This window comes from Caloenas nicobarica, chromosome 1 (genome assembly GCF_036013445.1).
Source record: "Caloenas nicobarica isolate bCalNic1 chromosome 1, bCalNic1.hap1, whole genome shotgun sequence".
NCBI lineage: Eukaryota > Metazoa > Chordata > Aves > Columbiformes > Columbidae > Caloenas > Caloenas nicobarica.
In genome coordinates this window covers 200,216,246-200,234,707 of record NC_088245.1, presented here as the reverse complement: position 1 = coordinate 200,234,707, position 18,462 = coordinate 200,216,246, and the positions used below count along the sequence as shown (strand labels likewise).

The 18,462-nt window shown below is 35.7% G+C and overlaps 1 protein-coding gene across 1 annotated transcript in view; it reads left to right on the top strand.

The window, feature by feature from the left end:
• Positions 1-18,462, top strand: part of DYNC2H1 (dynein cytoplasmic 2 heavy chain 1) — a 166,825-nt gene that overhangs the window by 49,575 nt on the left and 98,788 nt on the right. The window contains exons 53-65 of the mRNA XM_065630345.1: positions 1,711-1,792; positions 3,867-4,021; positions 5,698-5,835; positions 8,242-8,355; positions 9,632-9,792; positions 9,952-10,075; positions 10,879-11,000; positions 11,692-11,778; positions 13,111-13,237; positions 14,913-15,054; positions 15,579-15,688; positions 16,978-17,076; positions 18,296-18,419. Coding sequence (XP_065486417.1) covers positions 1,711-1,792; positions 3,867-4,021; positions 5,698-5,835; positions 8,242-8,355; positions 9,632-9,792; positions 9,952-10,075; positions 10,879-11,000; positions 11,692-11,778; positions 13,111-13,237; positions 14,913-15,054; positions 15,579-15,688; positions 16,978-17,076; positions 18,296-18,419 — 1,585 coding nt within the window. The remainder of the gene's footprint in view (positions 1-1,710; positions 1,793-3,866; positions 4,022-5,697; positions 5,836-8,241; positions 8,356-9,631; positions 9,793-9,951; positions 10,076-10,878; positions 11,001-11,691; positions 11,779-13,110; positions 13,238-14,912; positions 15,055-15,578; positions 15,689-16,977; positions 17,077-18,295; positions 18,420-18,462) is intronic.

Below are 18,462 nucleotides of genomic sequence, written 5' to 3'. Positions count from 1 at the left end.
TAAGTTTGCTACATATATATGAGCTGCTATAGCTCTAAGATTGCACTGTAAACCTTACGTTATGCTTGAATCTTTGTTAAATGTTTTGCTTGATGGAAAGGAGTCAGTGTGTTTTCTCTGGGATCAAAATCTGCTTATTTCAGGATGTTCACAGTGTAAGTTTGAGAAAGATATATATTACTTCTATATGTTAAGAGATTGCCAAATCCAGTACCCTGATAGGGGCAAGGCTGCCACAGCTTCATGGCCCCAGCTTGAACCAGGGGTGAAGCTGAGCATGTATTTCCAGGAGGCACACACACAAACACACATACACAGTGCATATACACGTGTGACTGGCCACACAGAACAGCACAAACAGAAACCTCATCACAAACACAAACAGCACCATTGGCATAACTCTGTTCCCCTCTCTGAGTCATCACAATGAAGGTCCATTAGTGGGAAATCTGTACATGTGCAGAATGTGGATCTCCCTCCTAGACGGGCACAGGCACGCAACCCCTCTGGTAGTTGCCTCTGGATCTCCCACTCTCCCCAGCTGCTGCAACTGGATGTACAAGCTCCTCAGGCTGCAGCTCCACCCCAGCTGCTGGTCCAGATGGCCTCACTGTGCCTGCATGCACACGGGCAGTGGATCCTTCCAGTAACTGGGCTTAGACATCCAGGCTGTCCAGTAGGCTTGGATATAGGATCCTCCCATTACGTCCTGCACAGACACATCTGCATACACGTGCACACACAGACACACGCAGCTTGGTCTCATTCGATTCCCAGACCCCACAGTCTCTCAGGCAGTTGGCCTTGACCTTCTAGTCCCTCTGGCAGCCAACTCTTGCGCCTGCCTCATCAACCCATAGTAAGTCTTGTGCAATCTGAAATACTTTCACTGCATCCCATAATGTGTCCCAAACCCCCTATTCAGTAACCCCCTCAGTCTGGTCTGTACTGGCCTCTCACATTGTCTCACCGTGATGGGTTTCATAGCTGGACCATGGAGGTGGTCACTCTTCTGGGAGTGCCATGGGAGCAGCTGGCACAGAGTGTCCATTAATGCCTGGGTTACTGGGGCTTCTCCACGTGCCTTTGTGTCTCAATTTCAATGTCAGGTTGTACTGACAGTTATTCTTAGCAAAAATGTTTGGGACCACCTCCATCTGCAGTTAAAAAGTTTTTCAGAGTGATTTCACTTTAACTTCAGTAGGGAGTTGTTTGATGGTGTTTGGTTTTTGTTTTGTTTTGTGGGGTTTATTTGTTTGTTTTACTTTTGTTTGTTTGTTTTGTTTGTGTTTTGTTTGTGTTTTTTTTTTAAGTGCAGTCTTATCATTTAGTCATATGCCAGAACCTTTGAAGATACTTTGTTTATTTTTGCCATTGTACTTAAGACTTTCTGATTTCCTGTTGAGTTGTATATCTTTTTTACATCTTTGACATTTGTGTCATTGTAAGAGTCCTCTGAGAATTAGTTGCTCTTTCTTACAGCCAGCAAAACCTCCTCTGATTGTGACAACATGAAGTTATCAGTTAAAGCAAAAGGCAGAATTCATGTTTTTAATGCTCTAAAAATTCCTTAAATACCTTATTCTGAGTAAAGCTCTCATATCCAGTCTTTTCAAATGAAAAACTAGATTAAAGATTGTTTTTTTGAATTTTAACTCAAATTTTCATTGTTCATAAATTTCATACAAAAAATCATGTTCATTTTTTTAGATACCTGAAATGCTTCTGTGTGATTTGGAAGAACAAGAAAAGACTGGAAAAGTACATAAGGAACTTAAGAAAAAACATTCAGGTAAAATTTAAGATGTACCTGTTATTATTACTTATTATTAAACACTTACTCAGTTCTAAGATGTACCTGTTAGTTATTATTACTTATTATTAAACACTCAGTTCTGTGTTAGACATAAATAATACTGTATGTACTTTGAATATGTTTTTCTGAGTGTATTCGTAGAGCTTAGTATTGTTCACATGGTATGCGATTTGTGGAAGAGAATATTAGTCTGGAACATACATCCTGGCTCATAAAACGCAACCTCTTCTGTTACAAGCAATCACTGCCTATATTCAGTTTTATAAATTGACTAAGCCGCGTCTTATTTTTTTTGTTCTGTGTCTTCCTTCTATGTGAATGTTATTTCACAGCCTCAAAATCTGATGTTTCGAGAGTTTTTCTACTTTCCAGTCTATAAGTTTTCATTATTCTTGTCCTGGACCTGTGCCACTTTAATATTTTTTTGTCTCAAATAACTTTATTTTCTTCTAAGTAACACCCCCTTTTCAGAATAATTTGGGTTTTTATAATAAAACTTCAAATTTAACCATTTTAAAAATAGGGTCTCAAACATGATCTAGAAGATCAGCGCCAGCACTCATTTGCATAATACTAATTTTAGTCACCTTTTCTAAAGCATTAGTCTAAGTAACACTTAGAAGACATGGAGTCAACAGAGTATAAAATGGTAAGTGGTTCACTTGGGGTTTCTTGGTTTTTTTGCTTTTTAGTAGGCATTCCAGCCCATCAGAATGATGGCCAAATTTAGTGCTCATGCTATCATGCATCTTTATCCTGACGGGTCCTGCACTTGAGTCACAACAACCCCAGGCAGTACTACAGGCTTAGGGAAGAGTGGCTGGAAAGCTGCCTGGCAGACACGGATCTGGGGGTGTTGATTGACAGCCGGCTGAACATGAGCCAGTAGTGTGCCCAGGTGGCTAAAAAGGCCAACAGCATCCTGGCTTGTATCAGGAATAGTGTGGCCAGTAGCACTAGGACAGTGATTGTGCCAGTGTATTTGGCACTGGTGAGGTCGCACCTCGAATCCTGTGTTCAGTTTTGGGCCACTCATCATAAGAAAGACATTGAGGTGCTGGAGAGAGTTCAGAGGAGGGTGACGAAGCTGGTGAGGGGTCTGGAGCACAAGTCTGATGAGGAGCAGCTGAGGGAACTGGGGCTGTTTAGCCTGGAGAAAAGGAGGCTGAGGGGAGACCTTATCGCTGTCTACAGCTACCTAAAAGGAGGTTGTAGCATGGAGGGAGTTGGTCTCTTCTCCCAAGTAGCAAGTGATAGGTCAAGAGGAAATGGCCTCAAGTTGTGCCGGGGAAAGTTTAGATTGGATATTAGGAAACATTTCTTCACAGAAAGGGTTGTGAATCAGTGAAGCAGGCTGCCCAGGGAAGTGGTGGAGTCACCATCCCTGGAGGTATTTAAAAGATGTATAGATGAGGTTCTTAGGGACATGGTTTAGTGCCAGAGTTAGGTTAATGGTTGGACTTGATCTTGAGAGTGTCTTCCAACCAAAATGATTCTGTGATTCTATGATCATAGTACTTAATCTGTGCCTCAGTACTTACTAAAGGCATTCATTTATATGTAGATACATTTTAGCAATTTTTCATTTTGCATATTTCATAATATCATTGGGCTTGCTTTGAGAAACTCTATTGAACAAAGTGAAGGACCTGGAATGTTCAGAAAGACATTTTAGTCTGTCTGTCATCAGTGACAAGGGAGAAGACAAAAACACTTGGGCTTCCTCTCAAAGTCAATTTTTCTGGAAAAAAATTTTCTTTCATGTTTAGCCCTCAGTAGTCTGCAGTTAATTTTGCCTGCTTTTCTGAACATCAATGAAATATTTTACAGGTTTGAAACAATTTTAGTATATTTCTTTTTGAGGAATATGTATTTGAAATATAATTATGTGTTTTTCTGAGAGTACTTTGAAAAAATTATATTCTTTGTGATACTTTGAATATCCTTAAATCATACCTCAAAAACCACATTCTGTTGCTCTTCCTTAGTTATTTTAATGTGAGATAAGAATGAGTATAATATTAACTTTGTAATAAATTGTGTTGTACAGGTGATTCTGGTTTTCTGAAGTCATTTCTGGCAATCCATGAATCATGTAAAATGTATGGAGCAACACCTAGCAGGTATATGACATTCCTTCATACATACAGTACCATCAATAACAGTAAAAGAAGAGAGCTGATAAAAAGGCAGAATCACTTGCAGGTATGTATTTAAAATATTTTTAACATACAGCTTTTCCAAATACACTCACACTTGGAAATGCTTTGTATATTGACGGGCTGTGGCTGCTGACATGGTTGTGTGGGGTGTCCTCTGTTGGCATAGGCTCGTGCTGTGGTTTCAGGAGACGAGTAGTGTGAATGTTAATTCACCTCTCTGTTCAAGTGCCTCAAAGAGTGAGGAGTGGTTTCTTGTTTTTGTTAATTTTTTCCGCAAGGATGTATCAGATTGGGTATGTTTTCTTGGAAGAGTTTTTTCACGCATATGTATTGGAATTATGTTACAAACAACCCATCATCTTTCCATCAATTTAAGTCCTGCCTCTGCTTGTATAATTTTTCCCGATGTGACTCCATATTCCTTCCCTTTCTTTGTATCTCTAGAGCAACCACCTGCGTTGTGTGATTCTTGCATCCTTCTAGTTCAGCAGGCTGTTGTCTTTAACCTTATGGTGCATTTGTGTAGCTTTGGCCAAGGTTCCCTTTATTGTGCTTTTCCCTCATTTTGTGCTTTGTGATTGATTTCTAATTCCTTTTCCACACATCAAACCTTTACGCAGTTCCAGACTAAATACAGTCTATCTCACAGATGTCGCTTTACCCCTGTTCTGTATGCATGATATGCTTATTTTTGAAACCCATTTGTTATCTTTCCAGTCACACGTCATTCCCTCCCCGTGCCAGAATATTTCTGGAAAGATCTGTATCATCCTTTAGGACGTGTCACTTTTGTCTTTGCTCTTCTCCCTTCCTTTTCAGCTCCTTTTCCCAGTGACTTTTCCCTTTGCTGCTGTTCTGAAACCACACTTGCAAAGCTTTGTTCCTTCTTAAACCATCTGTCAGAACCAAATAACTTTGTTCCCCTCTATTCTACACTGTTTTCATTCTGCCTGCCGATATTTTTCCATCACTGTAGTGAGCAATTTAAGAAGATTTACATTTGTCATGTGTGACATTGCTTTATTATTTATTTAGAAAGTAGCTGTGATTTGTTTGTGACAAACACTCATTTACTTGCTAAATGCTCTGGTTAAATAAAAGTAATAATTTACATGAACATTAGAGATGTGTATCCTAAATCAAAACATCTTCCAGGTAATCTTTTTTTCAAATATGTCTTGAAATAATTCTATTATCAGTTTACCATGAAGTAAATCATTTAGAATGTGGGGATAAAGAAAATAGTTAATTTTAAGCCTAATTGCGACTTTATTTTATGTACATGTATGTTCTTTAGAGCATGTACAAATATGTAGAAATAGATAATATAGTTTGTTTCAATTTGTGTAATTTTTGTAGATTTGCTTTTAGAGGAGATATATGGAGTCAGTATCAGTTAACTGAAGTGCTGGTGAATTAAGAAGAAAAAGATGTACTAGTTGCTGTTCATTAAAAGTTTGTTATTTTGAGAATTTAGTTTTCAGCTTTTTGATGTAGTAATCGATCTTACGGTGACACATCTAAGAGTGACAAATCTCATTTTTGGGTTAAATAATGCTAAGAAAATGTAAATAATATCGAGAAAATGTGTAACATAAATTTTAAAATTAATAATATTAGTCTACATCACTCTTAGTCTGTGCATACTATGTAACCAACCTTCATTTAAATCTCTTGAAAATTCATTGCTACATAACTGGTTTTTATTAACTTTTATAGGCAGGTGTTTCAAAGCTGAATGAAGCTAAAGCCCTGGTAGATGACCTGAACAGAAAAGCTGGAGAACAAAGTGTTTTACTCAAAACAAAGCAGGATGAGGCTGATGCTGCCCTTCAAGAAATTACAGTATCTATGCAGGTGTTGTATACAATCATATCAAAATTGGAAGAGAGATGTTTTTCTGATTTTGGTCTCCAGAACTGCCTGTGCTTTGTATTTTTTCAAGGGTTACAAAACCTGATGATTTTACAATAACTTGCCTAAGGCAATGCGTGAGCCCCGAAGCTTGAAAAAATTTGCAACAGAACAGAGGATTATACAACTTAAATCATATTTGTACTGATTAAGTAGGAAGAGGGTCAGAACAAGTTTTGCACCTGAGTAGTATTTACTGCTGTAGTTTTAGTCTGAAAGTTTTCCTAGAATTTCATAAATCCAAACTGATCCATTTTATAATGTTTATTACAGATAGGAACTTTCAACAAAATACTGAGCAGCAGGACTATTTTAAGTAACAAATACCAAGACTTAAATTTGTGGACTATTAGAAAGTATGTATTTCGTGAGGTCCAGTCCTCTGATCTTAACCTCAGAGAAGGGTAAATAAAACCTCTGTGTTCGTCACTCCTTATCTTCAACTCAGAGGTAGACCTTCTGTTCTTTGAGGACGTAATTTTCTTTAGTAGTGTTTTCTCAGTTTAATGAAATAATGGTGCAGAAAATAGGTCTCTACATTGATACTACCAGAATTCATAAATGTGGAAAAGGCATAATGAATGTGCTATCACTGCACTGTTTTCTTTGTCACTGGCTTAGTCCGATGGGTCTGAAGCAAACTTAAATAAAGAAGCTCAATGACAAAGACGTTCTCTGTGCACAATAGACACCTGCTCTTTCAAACCATTTGGTTCACAGTGCCTCAAAGCTGAATTCCTTCCCATTTTTATAAGTCTACTTCTCTTGGCGATTTTTAACACTTTTAGCCTCTGTCTGCCTACTATACATGAATTTGAATAATGATGATTGGCTTGGGGTGTTCACTGCTGGCGTCAAAGAATTTATTACGCCATTTTCCCTGATTCCTGTTTTAAATCTGTCTCTGCTGTTGTCCAGTAGAGTTACAGGTCATGTGGGTAGCACATGTTACACTGTAGGACGAAATCAAAGAATAGGCCAAAAGCTATAAAACATGATGGGCCCACTGACATCAGAAAAATTACAGCAGAATTCTGATTATTTAGATTAGCATAAAGTATAGTTGCCCTCTAACATTTTAATGTCACTTCAAATATTCTAGTTTATGTAAGAGAGAGAGCTCTAATACATACAGACTCTTTTAATCTTCTTTCAGAGCAAGGCTTTTGACCTACAACTGAATTTTAAGGTTTTCTTATTCAGAGCTATCATTCAGTACATGTACATCTGCATGAAATGTCTAAGCTAATTTTATGTGGTTAATGTTTTATGGATCTGAAAGTAATCTTCAATGACATGCTGGTCTATAGCTTGGGTTAAATGCTCAGAAAGATTATTATTAATCTCAAGGTTTTCTCTGCTTATACACATCTGTTACCTTCTGCTGCAAGTTCAACTGAGCTCGCCAGTTGCTGGTTGCAGTAATGTGTTATATACTGGAAAATATATAAAAATGTAAACTCTGGGCTTTGTTGTCTGGTGTCTTTTAGGTGAACTGAGCCTAGACTATTAGTCTTTTATTTTATGCATTTATCCTCAATTGTTTGTTTTGTAACTGGTATTGGAATTCCCTGTTTTGTTTGGGGTTTTTTTTGACTTCGGGATATGTAAGCTCTTTTTTATTGTAGTTTTATATATTAAGTATTTGTTGTACTGAACTGCTAGGAGTCCTGGAGGTGGCTAATAGCTACTGTCCACTGTATGATAGGCACAGTACAAATCCAGGAAAAAAAATGTAAACCCAAACAGCTTACAATTTATGTGTAGGACATAACTATCATTACAGACAGATGGGTGCAAATTTACAAGTAAATAATGTATTAGTATTTTTAGGCTAATAGGCTGTAGTTCCAGCACAACTGCTGCTTTTATGAACATTATAGAAAAGGAGAATGGTATCAAGAAAAAAATAGAAATGTGAGCAGCTACGAAGACAATGGCAGGAAGATATCACTTTCAAATGTAAAGAATGTTACAGAGGCTGTCATTGCTATCCTTTTAGATGAGGACTGACATCTTTATAAGGAATGGAAAATCAGAGGCAAGGAGAAAAAAGTCATAATGAGCCTCAAAAATAGAGTTACAGATCTTGTCTGTGGTAAAGAAAAGCAAGGAGACACAATAAAAGCAAAAGATGCTTATTCCATATAATTTAGTTGCATAAATATAAGCTTAAGCCCAATGCTTATGTATTTTTTGAATCAACCTGTCTAGTATCAAATAGTCTCAGATATTTTATTGTAATTGGTATTATGCAAATTATATTCTAATATAGACTAAAAGAACTAAGAGACCTAATAAAATCTGTCTAAATTTGAAAACTAATGGTATTGGTTTTTTTTTTTATAGAATACTAGTGAGCAAAAAACAGAAATGGAAAAAATAAAACACCGGATAGCAGAAGAGGCTGCAGAAATAGAAGAAAGAAAAAGAAAAATTGAAGATGAACTAAAAGAGGTTCAGGTAAGAGCTGATAAGGAAAAGTAATATTTCACAGTCTGATTTTATTTTACTTACTCAAGTCCTGCCCTGCAAAATAGTTCTGCAAAATGTATCCCTGCATTTCTTAAATTTTGCTCTCAATTATGTTCATATTAAAATTTTATGCATTAGAAAACAGTATTCTGTTTACCAGATTTAGATTGTCATTTTGGCATTTGTGTTCTATTAAGTGTTAATTATGGGAAGAATTTTCAGGCCAATTTTACCTCCTGTTGCGGTTTCTATGCTGCCAAGGTCTACAGTTGGGTTCTGCAGAATTTATGGAAAGTTTTTCCATTACTAATATCTTACATAGACCAACTACATTACTCCTCTGTGGTGAAGCTGATAATATCATAGGGCTTGGCACTATCAGCTGAATAGAAATAGTTTAATGAGATATTTCCAGTTACTACTAAATTCTGAAAATTATATATCATAATGGTACTTTAGCAAGCTGCTTTTTCAGGAGACCTTACACCTGTTAAGCATCAAGATTTTTGGGAAGTATATGTATTCAGTCTTTGCTTTTATTCTCTATTTTTCATCCCATCAATTTTAAAATCGTACTGAAAAATAAGGAAAAGGTACAGCAGCTTACTTTTTTTCCTTTTAAATATCATAGATATCAAGGCATCATAGCCTTGTATTGGAAGTGACATAGACCTACAGGATTAGGGTAAATCTCTTTCTGTGGTCTTTGATAAATATGAAGGATGTGCAAGGTCTGCACAGTCTTTAATGATAATCTTTAACTTTCTTCTGTTTTCTTATCATTTTTTTGCTTCGTTGATAAGGGCAAAGACTGTCTGGATTTGTTTACCTGATGAAAAAAAGAAAGCTTTTGTGACCTGTACTTCTACATACCTTTACAAAGATATCCTCAGGCATGCCTATAGATAGTAATTGGCATCATGATTTTGTTAGAACATACTTGTATCCAATGATCTTTGAAGCAATGAAAGAGCAAAGAAGAATGATTGATACTATTATCTATATAATGTGTATGAATTACAGTGCTGAATGAAAAGTTAGGGAATGTCAGGATTATAAAATGCTGTTTTATATGGAAATATATTTATTATCACTTAATAAACACATGTCAATTTTTAATAACTTGTGCACATGAATATGCATCAATAGCGGTTGGTTAGGTAATAAAACGTGTAAAAGAACAAGAAATTGTATGAAAACTGAAATGCCAAATGTTCAGTTTTTTGTATCCTCCTATCTTTTTAATGTGTTTTTATGTTTTAAGCCACTGGTTAATGAAGCTAAATTAGCAGTTGGAAATATAAAGCCAGAGTCTTTGTCAGAAATCCGGTCACTACGGATGCCCCCTGACATAATCAGAGACATACTAGAAGGAGTTCTGCGGCTCATGGGGATTTTCGATACGTCATGGGTGAGCATGAAGAGGTGAGGATTTTATTTAAGCTTTAAACTTAAACAGTAATCTAGAATATGAAATACTTTCTATTATATACAGGAATAAAGTACATGCAGAATTCTCTGATTTCATAACATTTTCATTAACATTTTTTTCTTCTTTATTTAGTTATTTAATTCTTTTTACAGTTTCTTGGCCAAAAGAGGAGTGAGGGAGGACATAGCAACTTTTGATGCCCGTAATATTCCAAAAGAAATACGCGAGAGTGTTGAAGAACTTCTTTCTAAAAACAGAACGTCTTTTGATCCAAAGGTAATTCCTAGTTGCATTACATAAAATGAGAAAAGAAAAAAAAGAGAAGAAGAAAAGATGAAAAAAGGGGAAAAAAAAAGAAAAAAGGAAAAAATTTTAAAAAGATTGTCTGATTTGCCAATGTGATTTTTAGAATGGATTTAAATTAGAGAAAAAGTGATGAATTCTGCTTACAGAATTTGTCAGCATAAAGAGATAAAACTGTAGCAGACATTACTCTGTTGTGTAGTGCCTCTAAGAGTTAAAATTTTGTTGGTGACTGGGGAGCGGTGGGATGAGAAGTCATTATGGAGCCAAGTTCTCAGAGATTTTGTCACTGGTATAAGTTAGAACTCAGATCAAGGAATTTTAACTGTCTCCTTCTGGCCTCTTTGTAGCAGTAAGAGTCTAAATGGCGCACTTAATTAGAAGAAGGAGGACTAATAATGGTTAAATGTATGGGTGATATTTGAGAACTGATTCAGCAGTAGCTACAAAAAGGAATTCTCAGATACTAGATCAGTATTTTTAAAAGGAAAGTTGTCTTTCCCCAAGAAGGAACACACTAATAAATTATGCATTAATTTAAAACTTCATAATTTCAGTGAAGCGTCATAGTTGTAAAGGTACCCATTATTTTTTACACAGATGACCTACAATATAATCTCTTAGTAATAATTTAAAAGATTAGTTCAGTAGAGGAGCTGGCTAATTGGCTTATTTAAGTTGATAACCCATAAATCTGTTGCAGTTATTTATCCTATATTTATCTCATCTGCATTATACTTCAAAGACTTTCTTGTAACCGTTACTGGCTTTTTCAGAATGCGAAACGAGCCAGTGCTGCAGCCGCTCCATTAGCAGCTTGGGTGAATGCCAATGTCCAGTACTCCCATGTCCTGGAACGAATTCAGCCCTTGGAAAAAGAAAAAGCTGGCTTGGAAGCGTAAGTTAGACATTGTTAAAGAATAGATGTTCTTGATTCCAATGATGGTGGGTGAAACTAAAGCCACCAAGGAGGAATTGAAGTTTATTAGAAATGAAAGCTATGAGAAACTGTACCTTATCCATAAGTAATAAAATGTTCGTGCTGAGACAGAAAGGGTAAGTGTGCAATATTTTTTTTTTTTCTGGGAAGCTGTGCCTTGGATATTTTTTGACCAGTCATAAATTACCTGTCTCAACTGAAATGTGTTAGGGAGAAGTGCACATCGCAGATATGCTTAAAATGGATTGTGTCAGTGAAATCTGTGCTATTTTATGAGCTGTGTAGTTTGTCTTTTTTCAGTCAAGTAGCAAGCATAATCAATTTCTCCTTAGGATCAAAAAGATATGAAATAGTCTTATGACCATCCATAACCTGAGAAATCTATGCTGATTGTTTTGCCAGGTCTGTATTGGAAGAATTTGTTCTGATCATTAAGAAAACATTTGAATGAGGTCTTTGGTTTCCATTTTTAAAGCTATGTGATGAGAAGCAGTAAAAACTTTTATGGGTAAAAACAGATTTTTGCTAATATAAATCACAAGAAAGAGCTATCTCTGAACTATCTCTATGTAAAGACTTTCCTGTTACATTTACTTATTTTTTTTTCCTTTGGATCCATAGTCTTAAAATAAATGTTACATTTTTGTAGTAATCTCAAGAAAACTGAAGACAGAAAACGGAAGTTAGAAGATCTTCTGAGCTCTGTTGGTCAAAAAGTATCAGAACTGAAAGATAAGTATGTTGGCTTTGTTTATTTCAGTATGTAAATGAAAACATTGTTGCTTTTATAGTATGAATAATGAAATGTATCTAACCAAATATAACTCCCTGCTCTGCAAGGTATTTACATCAGAAGTAGCGATCATTAGGCTATCTCTACACTCAGTGGAGATAAAAGATGAATGCTGTTAGAATATAGTTCATCTCATCAATAAGATGAAATGCTCCTTAAAAGTACCTGCTTCTCACTGCTGACTGTGTTGGAATTCTTCAGTGTGGACATTGTAGATGTCAAAGACAAGCAGTGTGTCTCTCGCCTTTTAAATCTAAGAGGACTTTAATATCTCCTTAGGACTTGGGAAACTTTCCCATGCAAGACTTCTACTGAAAAAAGACTTCTACAGCTTGAATAAAGGCAGCTCTGTTTCTTTTAGGAGAGCCTGTTTTTCTGACAGTTAGCTAGTTAGCTATCTCCTTTTTTCTTAGCATCTTATCGAGTAAGTGAGTGGCATAAATATTGCTGTGGTGAACCATTCTACTTTCTCCAAATTCAGTGTAATCTGAGTCTTTTAGTTTAATGTTTCTATTATGTAGTTGGTAGAGGAGATACTTTACGACCTGACATATGTACATATTACTAAAAGTCATGTTGCAAAAAAAAAAAAAGGGAGAATTCTTCTTGTCATTCTTGTCATTGTCTTAATGTCTTAGATTAACTAGACACTATATACTATATCTTACAGTGAAATACGCTAATTTAGAAAGGTGAATTATTAATGCTTTATTTATTTTAATTAAATTTAAGCTAATCTAATATTAAACATTAGAAAATAATACTGAAACCTTGCCTGTTGTTTGGGGCATGTTCTTATTTCATAGTAGTCTACGAAACAGAGTACTGCACTTTGAACTGGGGTCATCAGTGTGAATTAGCAATATACTTGTTTAAAGGTTTTGTAGATTAAATTTACCAAAAAGTTAAAAATGTATAGTATGGCATTGAGTCTGCTATCATCCCAACTAGGTGCAGAACAAAACTTAACCACAATCACTAAAATCAAGTCAGGCAGTTTAAGTAGAAGAAGAAATGATTTTCAGACATATAGTCTGTATTGCACATGTATTTTTAAATCTCACTGTGCCTCCAGCTAAAATTTGTTAGTTAAAAATGTAACAAGCTCATCTGCCAAGTAAAAGCAGAAGGTATAAAAAAGAATCATCGTTGTGTTCTTCATGAACAATACGGGAGGAATTAATGACAAATTCAGTCAATTAAACCACCTTGAAAGTAACTGTCTATAAGATTTGTAGTTCATGATAGTGATTACAAACAGTAGTTGTGTTACAGGTTCCAGAGTAGAACAACAGAAGCAGCGCAACTTGAAGCAGAACTAAATAAAGCTCAGGAAACATTGAAAGCTGCAGAGATGCTGATAAATCAACTCGATAGGGAACACCAAAGATGGAGCACCCAGGTTAGTGAATATTTTCATAAAATACATCTTATAGCTGATAATTTGAAAATACAATTTTTGCAGCTTGGAAAATGTGTGTTATTGCCTTTCTGCATGTCTCCTAAGTGTACATTTATTTGATTTCTCATTAGAAATAAAAGCTTTTCTTCCTCCTGCGACTTCCTTTTACTTCACTGTACAAGTTACCTTACCTGTATCATATAGCTACAGAATGTGTAAAAAAAAAAAACCCCAAACCAGTATTTGATATAGAACATTTAACATTCTTTCATGTTATCAATCACAATAATAACATAATTGTTACTATGGATTAACGTGTCAGCAGCTGGACCCTCCTGGTTGAGGTACAGTCAAAAGAGACGGATTTTGGGAAAGCATTAGACAGACATAGTCTTAAACCATATCTCCTTTATGGCATTGATGCTGGAAATGCGAGTGTAGTCCTACCCAAAATGTTGGGTTGCTTTTGAAGTCTTCACTTAGGTATTTGAAACTTTTCTTCTTCTAAAGTAGGGAAAGTGAGCTTATCTTATTTACTCAAATGATATATTTGGGAGAAACTGGCAAGCCTTTGGACACACAGGCCCTCTTCAGTCTGAAACAGAAAGGAAAATTTCAAGATATATACAAGCTGAAAATAGCTGTCACCTCCAGAAAGCGATACCAAGCTTTCTTGGGTATCTTAAAATGGAAAAAATCTCCCTGCTGAGAGACATGGTTCTGTCTCTCTATTGATACTGAAAAAGGCCTACATGATTAGAATCCTTCTTGTAGGTTGACCAACATAATGGAAAGAAATGGAAGATTTTCCTCTGAAAGTAGCTTTACAGCTTTTTCATTGCTCTAGGACTGGGTATATTTGAACCCCAGATTTTAAGCAGGTCTGAAAGTGATTCTTCAGAGTTTTTCACTCTGGTACATTACCCGTGTCTTTGGGAAGTCCAGACTATTTATGGTATGCTGTAGACCAAACTAGCAGATATGTTAGTCAGGAACTCATGTTGAAGACAGTGAAAAAGCAGTATTTATGGCCCTTTAAAGTAAGGAGGAAGTAATAAATTAGCTATTTTGTTTGTGTATCAGCTTTTTTTTTTTTTAATGTCAGTTTGATTAAAGTAAAAAAGTGACTTTCAAACCAATTATGGCAGTCTTATATATTATTTTGATACACTGTATTTGTCTCCAAAATACTGGAACATTTCAAAACAGAGATGATGTAGTGCAGATAAATTATTTGAAGATATATGATAAATGTATTTTATCATGTAAGTCTGCAGTGAATCACATTTTTAAGTGTAATAGGCACATAGACAGTATTTAGTATGTATATACATATTGTAAAAGGTACTCACTAGTTGACTGTCACTGTGATTAGGGTCACAGATTTTTATTTTTCTTACTCTAACAGTATTTACCCAGTTGCTTATAAGTGACAAAGTGAACTGTTCATCAGATTCATAGATTTTTAGTAGCTAAATTCTCAGAAACATCTGTCCATGCTGTAGTCCGAGATAAAAAGAATTTTCTCATACTTTGATGTGTGCGTTGCTGTGAGTTGGCTCGGTATAGATACCTGAAATGCAAGAATTTCATTCCAACTTTTTAGTAACTGAAGAGAAATATTAAAATACTTTTCATTTGCAATAAACCTATACATTCTGTACTTTTTTTTAAGGTGTCAGAGATAACAGATGAACTGGCTACGTTGCCTAAAAGAGCTCAGTTAGCAGCTGCATTTATTACCTATCTTTCTGCTGCTCCTGAGGATCAGAGGAAGACCAGCTTGGATGAATGGACCAAGTCAGCAGGCCTTGAAAGTAATTTTGTTTCTGTGTGTGCGTCTGTGTTTGTGTGTGAGTAAGGAAATGAGAAATGCCAGTGAGTTCAATGAACAGTCTCAATCGTCTTGATGTTCCCAAATGCAAAGTGGCAACATTTTCTTAATAAATACTTGTATATACTGACAGACTATTTCTTAGGATTATTCTACTATTACTGAGTTTAGAAGTATTTATAATTCTTAAGATTTAGCTCCAGAGTCCTTGCTTAAAAAGAAAGATTTACATGAATGGATGTGTTCACATTGACTTGTAAATTTGCCAATGCATTCTGAATGCTTCTGCTTTTTCATTTATCATTTTTATCTGTGTGGGTTAATGACACCATGAAATATTTTTAATAACATCAGCTAGTAATAAGTTCAAGCAATAAAATGATAAATACAAGGGAAATCTACAGACTTGCACTGTGTTAGAGACTTCACTGTATATAGAGGGGTAAATGCTTAAAAATTGGGCAGATGCTAAATACTAGCACAAACTCACACTCTTTCATTTATCAGAGTTTGATTTACGGCGGTTCCTGTGTGCAGAAAGTGAGGAGTTAGTTTGGAAAAGTGAAGGTTTACCTTCAGATGACCTTTCAATAGAAAATGCTCTTGTCATCTTGCAGGTAAATTTGTTTTTTTGTCTTGTCCTGGAAGTATTTCAATTTCTGCAAATTTCAGTAACAGGGCATCTTTTTGGAATTTTAAACTGTTTCATCTGTGTTATTTAATTAGCACCACAGAACACACACAAAGAAAAAATACTTATGTAACTCCGGGTATGCTGTAGCAAAAGGAAAAAAAAGCAGTTAAAGAAAATCATATTTGCTTTTAAAATTTTCTTCCAGATGTCGAACAGACAAAACCTGGTATCAGTCTATTCAGGCTTAGAGTGTGAATAATCATGAACGCTAATATAATCAGTGGAAGCTTATATCCTATATATGTTCACTTCGACATATCATTTCTAATACTTCTTTTCTCAGGAAAATGAAAAGGCTGTATGCAGATACTTTCCAAAACATATAGATTTGAAACCCTCATATTTCATTAGGTTAACTATGTGATACAGGTTACAAAATACCATTCAGTTAAGGCCAGTAGCTAATAATACCTGAGAAAAGAATGGTAATGCTATGCTTGTTATTCAGTTTTATCATATAGATGTATAATAAATGTACATATGCAATTGCATAATTGTGTACATAATATTGTAGTTATAATGTAGCCATTTATTAGACCTGCTAGAAAGTAAAGATTTAATGCCATGAGGATAATCTGCATTTGCCACAGGTAGTTTGCTTGGATGATTGATGATTCTCTCAAATCAGTTACAGCCTCTTCTCCAATTTAAATTTATCTTGCTTTATCATCTTGATATTAGATCTAGTTATTCCTTTCTCAGTATGATTAAAAAACTCTTCCAATAGATACAGTTTTGTACTCTTAAAGCTACTTACATGCTGTAATCAAATCTTATTTTCATCTTCTTCCTTAGTTGAATAGATGGAGCTCTTAAAAATCTCATTGTGTGTGAAGAGCTTCTTCAAGCCCTCCCTCAGCTCGAATAATTTTCTTTGTGTACAGATTTTTTCAGTATCCTTTTAAAACTGGGATTGGACATGGTATTTTACCAAACTCATCTACAGTACAGTTCTCAAGCTTTTGTGCTCATTATCTTTTGATGCTTGGATATTATCCATGTTTCCTTGTCTTTCAGTTTGAGGTCTGTGTAGTTGCTCAGTTTGTTATTAGGATGTTATTCTTTCTTTAAACAACTTATTAATGAAAAAGACTTTAAAATGACTGTACTATTAGTTTGAGGAAATTAAAAACGACTTCATTCAATTTTATTCTTTAAAAAAATAGATTTCAGTAAATATATATATATTTATTTATTTTTTTTACCCCCTAGAGTAAAGTTTGCCCATTTTTGATAGACCCTTCTTTCCGGGCTACTGAATGGCTGAAGACACATTTGAAGGAATCACGTTTGGAAGTTATTAACCAACAGGTGCAGTATTTACTCTTGGTCTTACAATTCTGTTCTGCTTGAGCTCACTCTATTCCAGATTTTAGAGAACAGTTTTTAAAGTGGTATGATAGCAATCGCCAAAAATGGGGTTAGATTCCATGAAGCATATAATTTCTCACAGAGTTCTAGGTTACAAGGGTTTTTACATGGTACTGAAAATCTGTTTACTCAAGGCAGAGATCAGAGTATTTAAAATTGGAGGGTCAACATCTGGCATTATTTTTACAAGTTTACCTCTTTGTTCTACCCTCTTCAAGAATACCAGTATTTCCTGCTGAGAGGGACACAGTAAAAGATTTGTGAATAGAGAGGTATTTTGTATTCTTTGGATTTCAGGAGTGTATATACACTCCTTCCCTATGATTTTTGTGTTGTATTATCTACATTGGCAATAATGGGCTGGATTTCAGTTTGAGATTGAGGTACCCAAGATTAATTGTCTACATGTCACTGTTTACGTAGCTGACGAGTCTTGGCTCAGGTGCACGCACACAGGTGGCATCTAGTGCCAACCAAAAGTCTCTTATTGAGCCCCACCTGGCCTCAAGATATTGCTTCAACAGAATGTAGGTCAGGTCCTCATAAATGCAGGAGTAGTTACATTTATCCAGTCCTAAATTACATTCGGCCCTTTGAAGGCAACCGTGAGGCTGATGTGGCCCCCCGTGAAAATGAATTTGACAGTCCTGATGTAGGTGTTCCAGAGATCCCTGCCAGCTCTGTGCAGGCCTTTTAGATACTCTCTGATGGTACTAGATACATATCTTTGGGTAATTTAATGCTTCCCCTGCCAGCTGACTGGCTTGATTACCTTTTAGGTTCTGCTGCTGCATTATCTAGGATCTCCATTGACTGTAATGGAATCTTCAACACCACGTGCATAGACACCTACACTCAAAAGGCTGCATTTAGATATCTCAGTATCAATGTGAATCCTGTCCTTAGGTCTTGATTCGGTTTTGAGATATAGCTACCTAATAACATTTGAGATGCGTTGACGAGCCAGGACTTCCAACTGCACCTGACAGACCTGTGGTAGACCTGTTTTCTCTTCTGGTGCAGCGCTTGGAGAGCCAGGCGTGTTACACAGGTTGCCTGTGTGTCAGTAGCTGAATAGATCAAATTTACTTAAATTAAAGTGTTAATACTTAAATTTCTTTGATTCACATTTTTTTTTAAATTGTTTTTCTTTGCCCAGGACACCAACTTTCTAACTGCACTTGAGCTGGCAGTGAGATTTGGGAAAACTCTTATTATACAGGAAATGGATGGAGTGGAGCCCGTACTTTACCCGTTGCTAAGAAAAGATCTTGTTGCTCAAGGTAAATGACCAAGATCTTTACAAATGCTTGCTCAAAGCTTTTG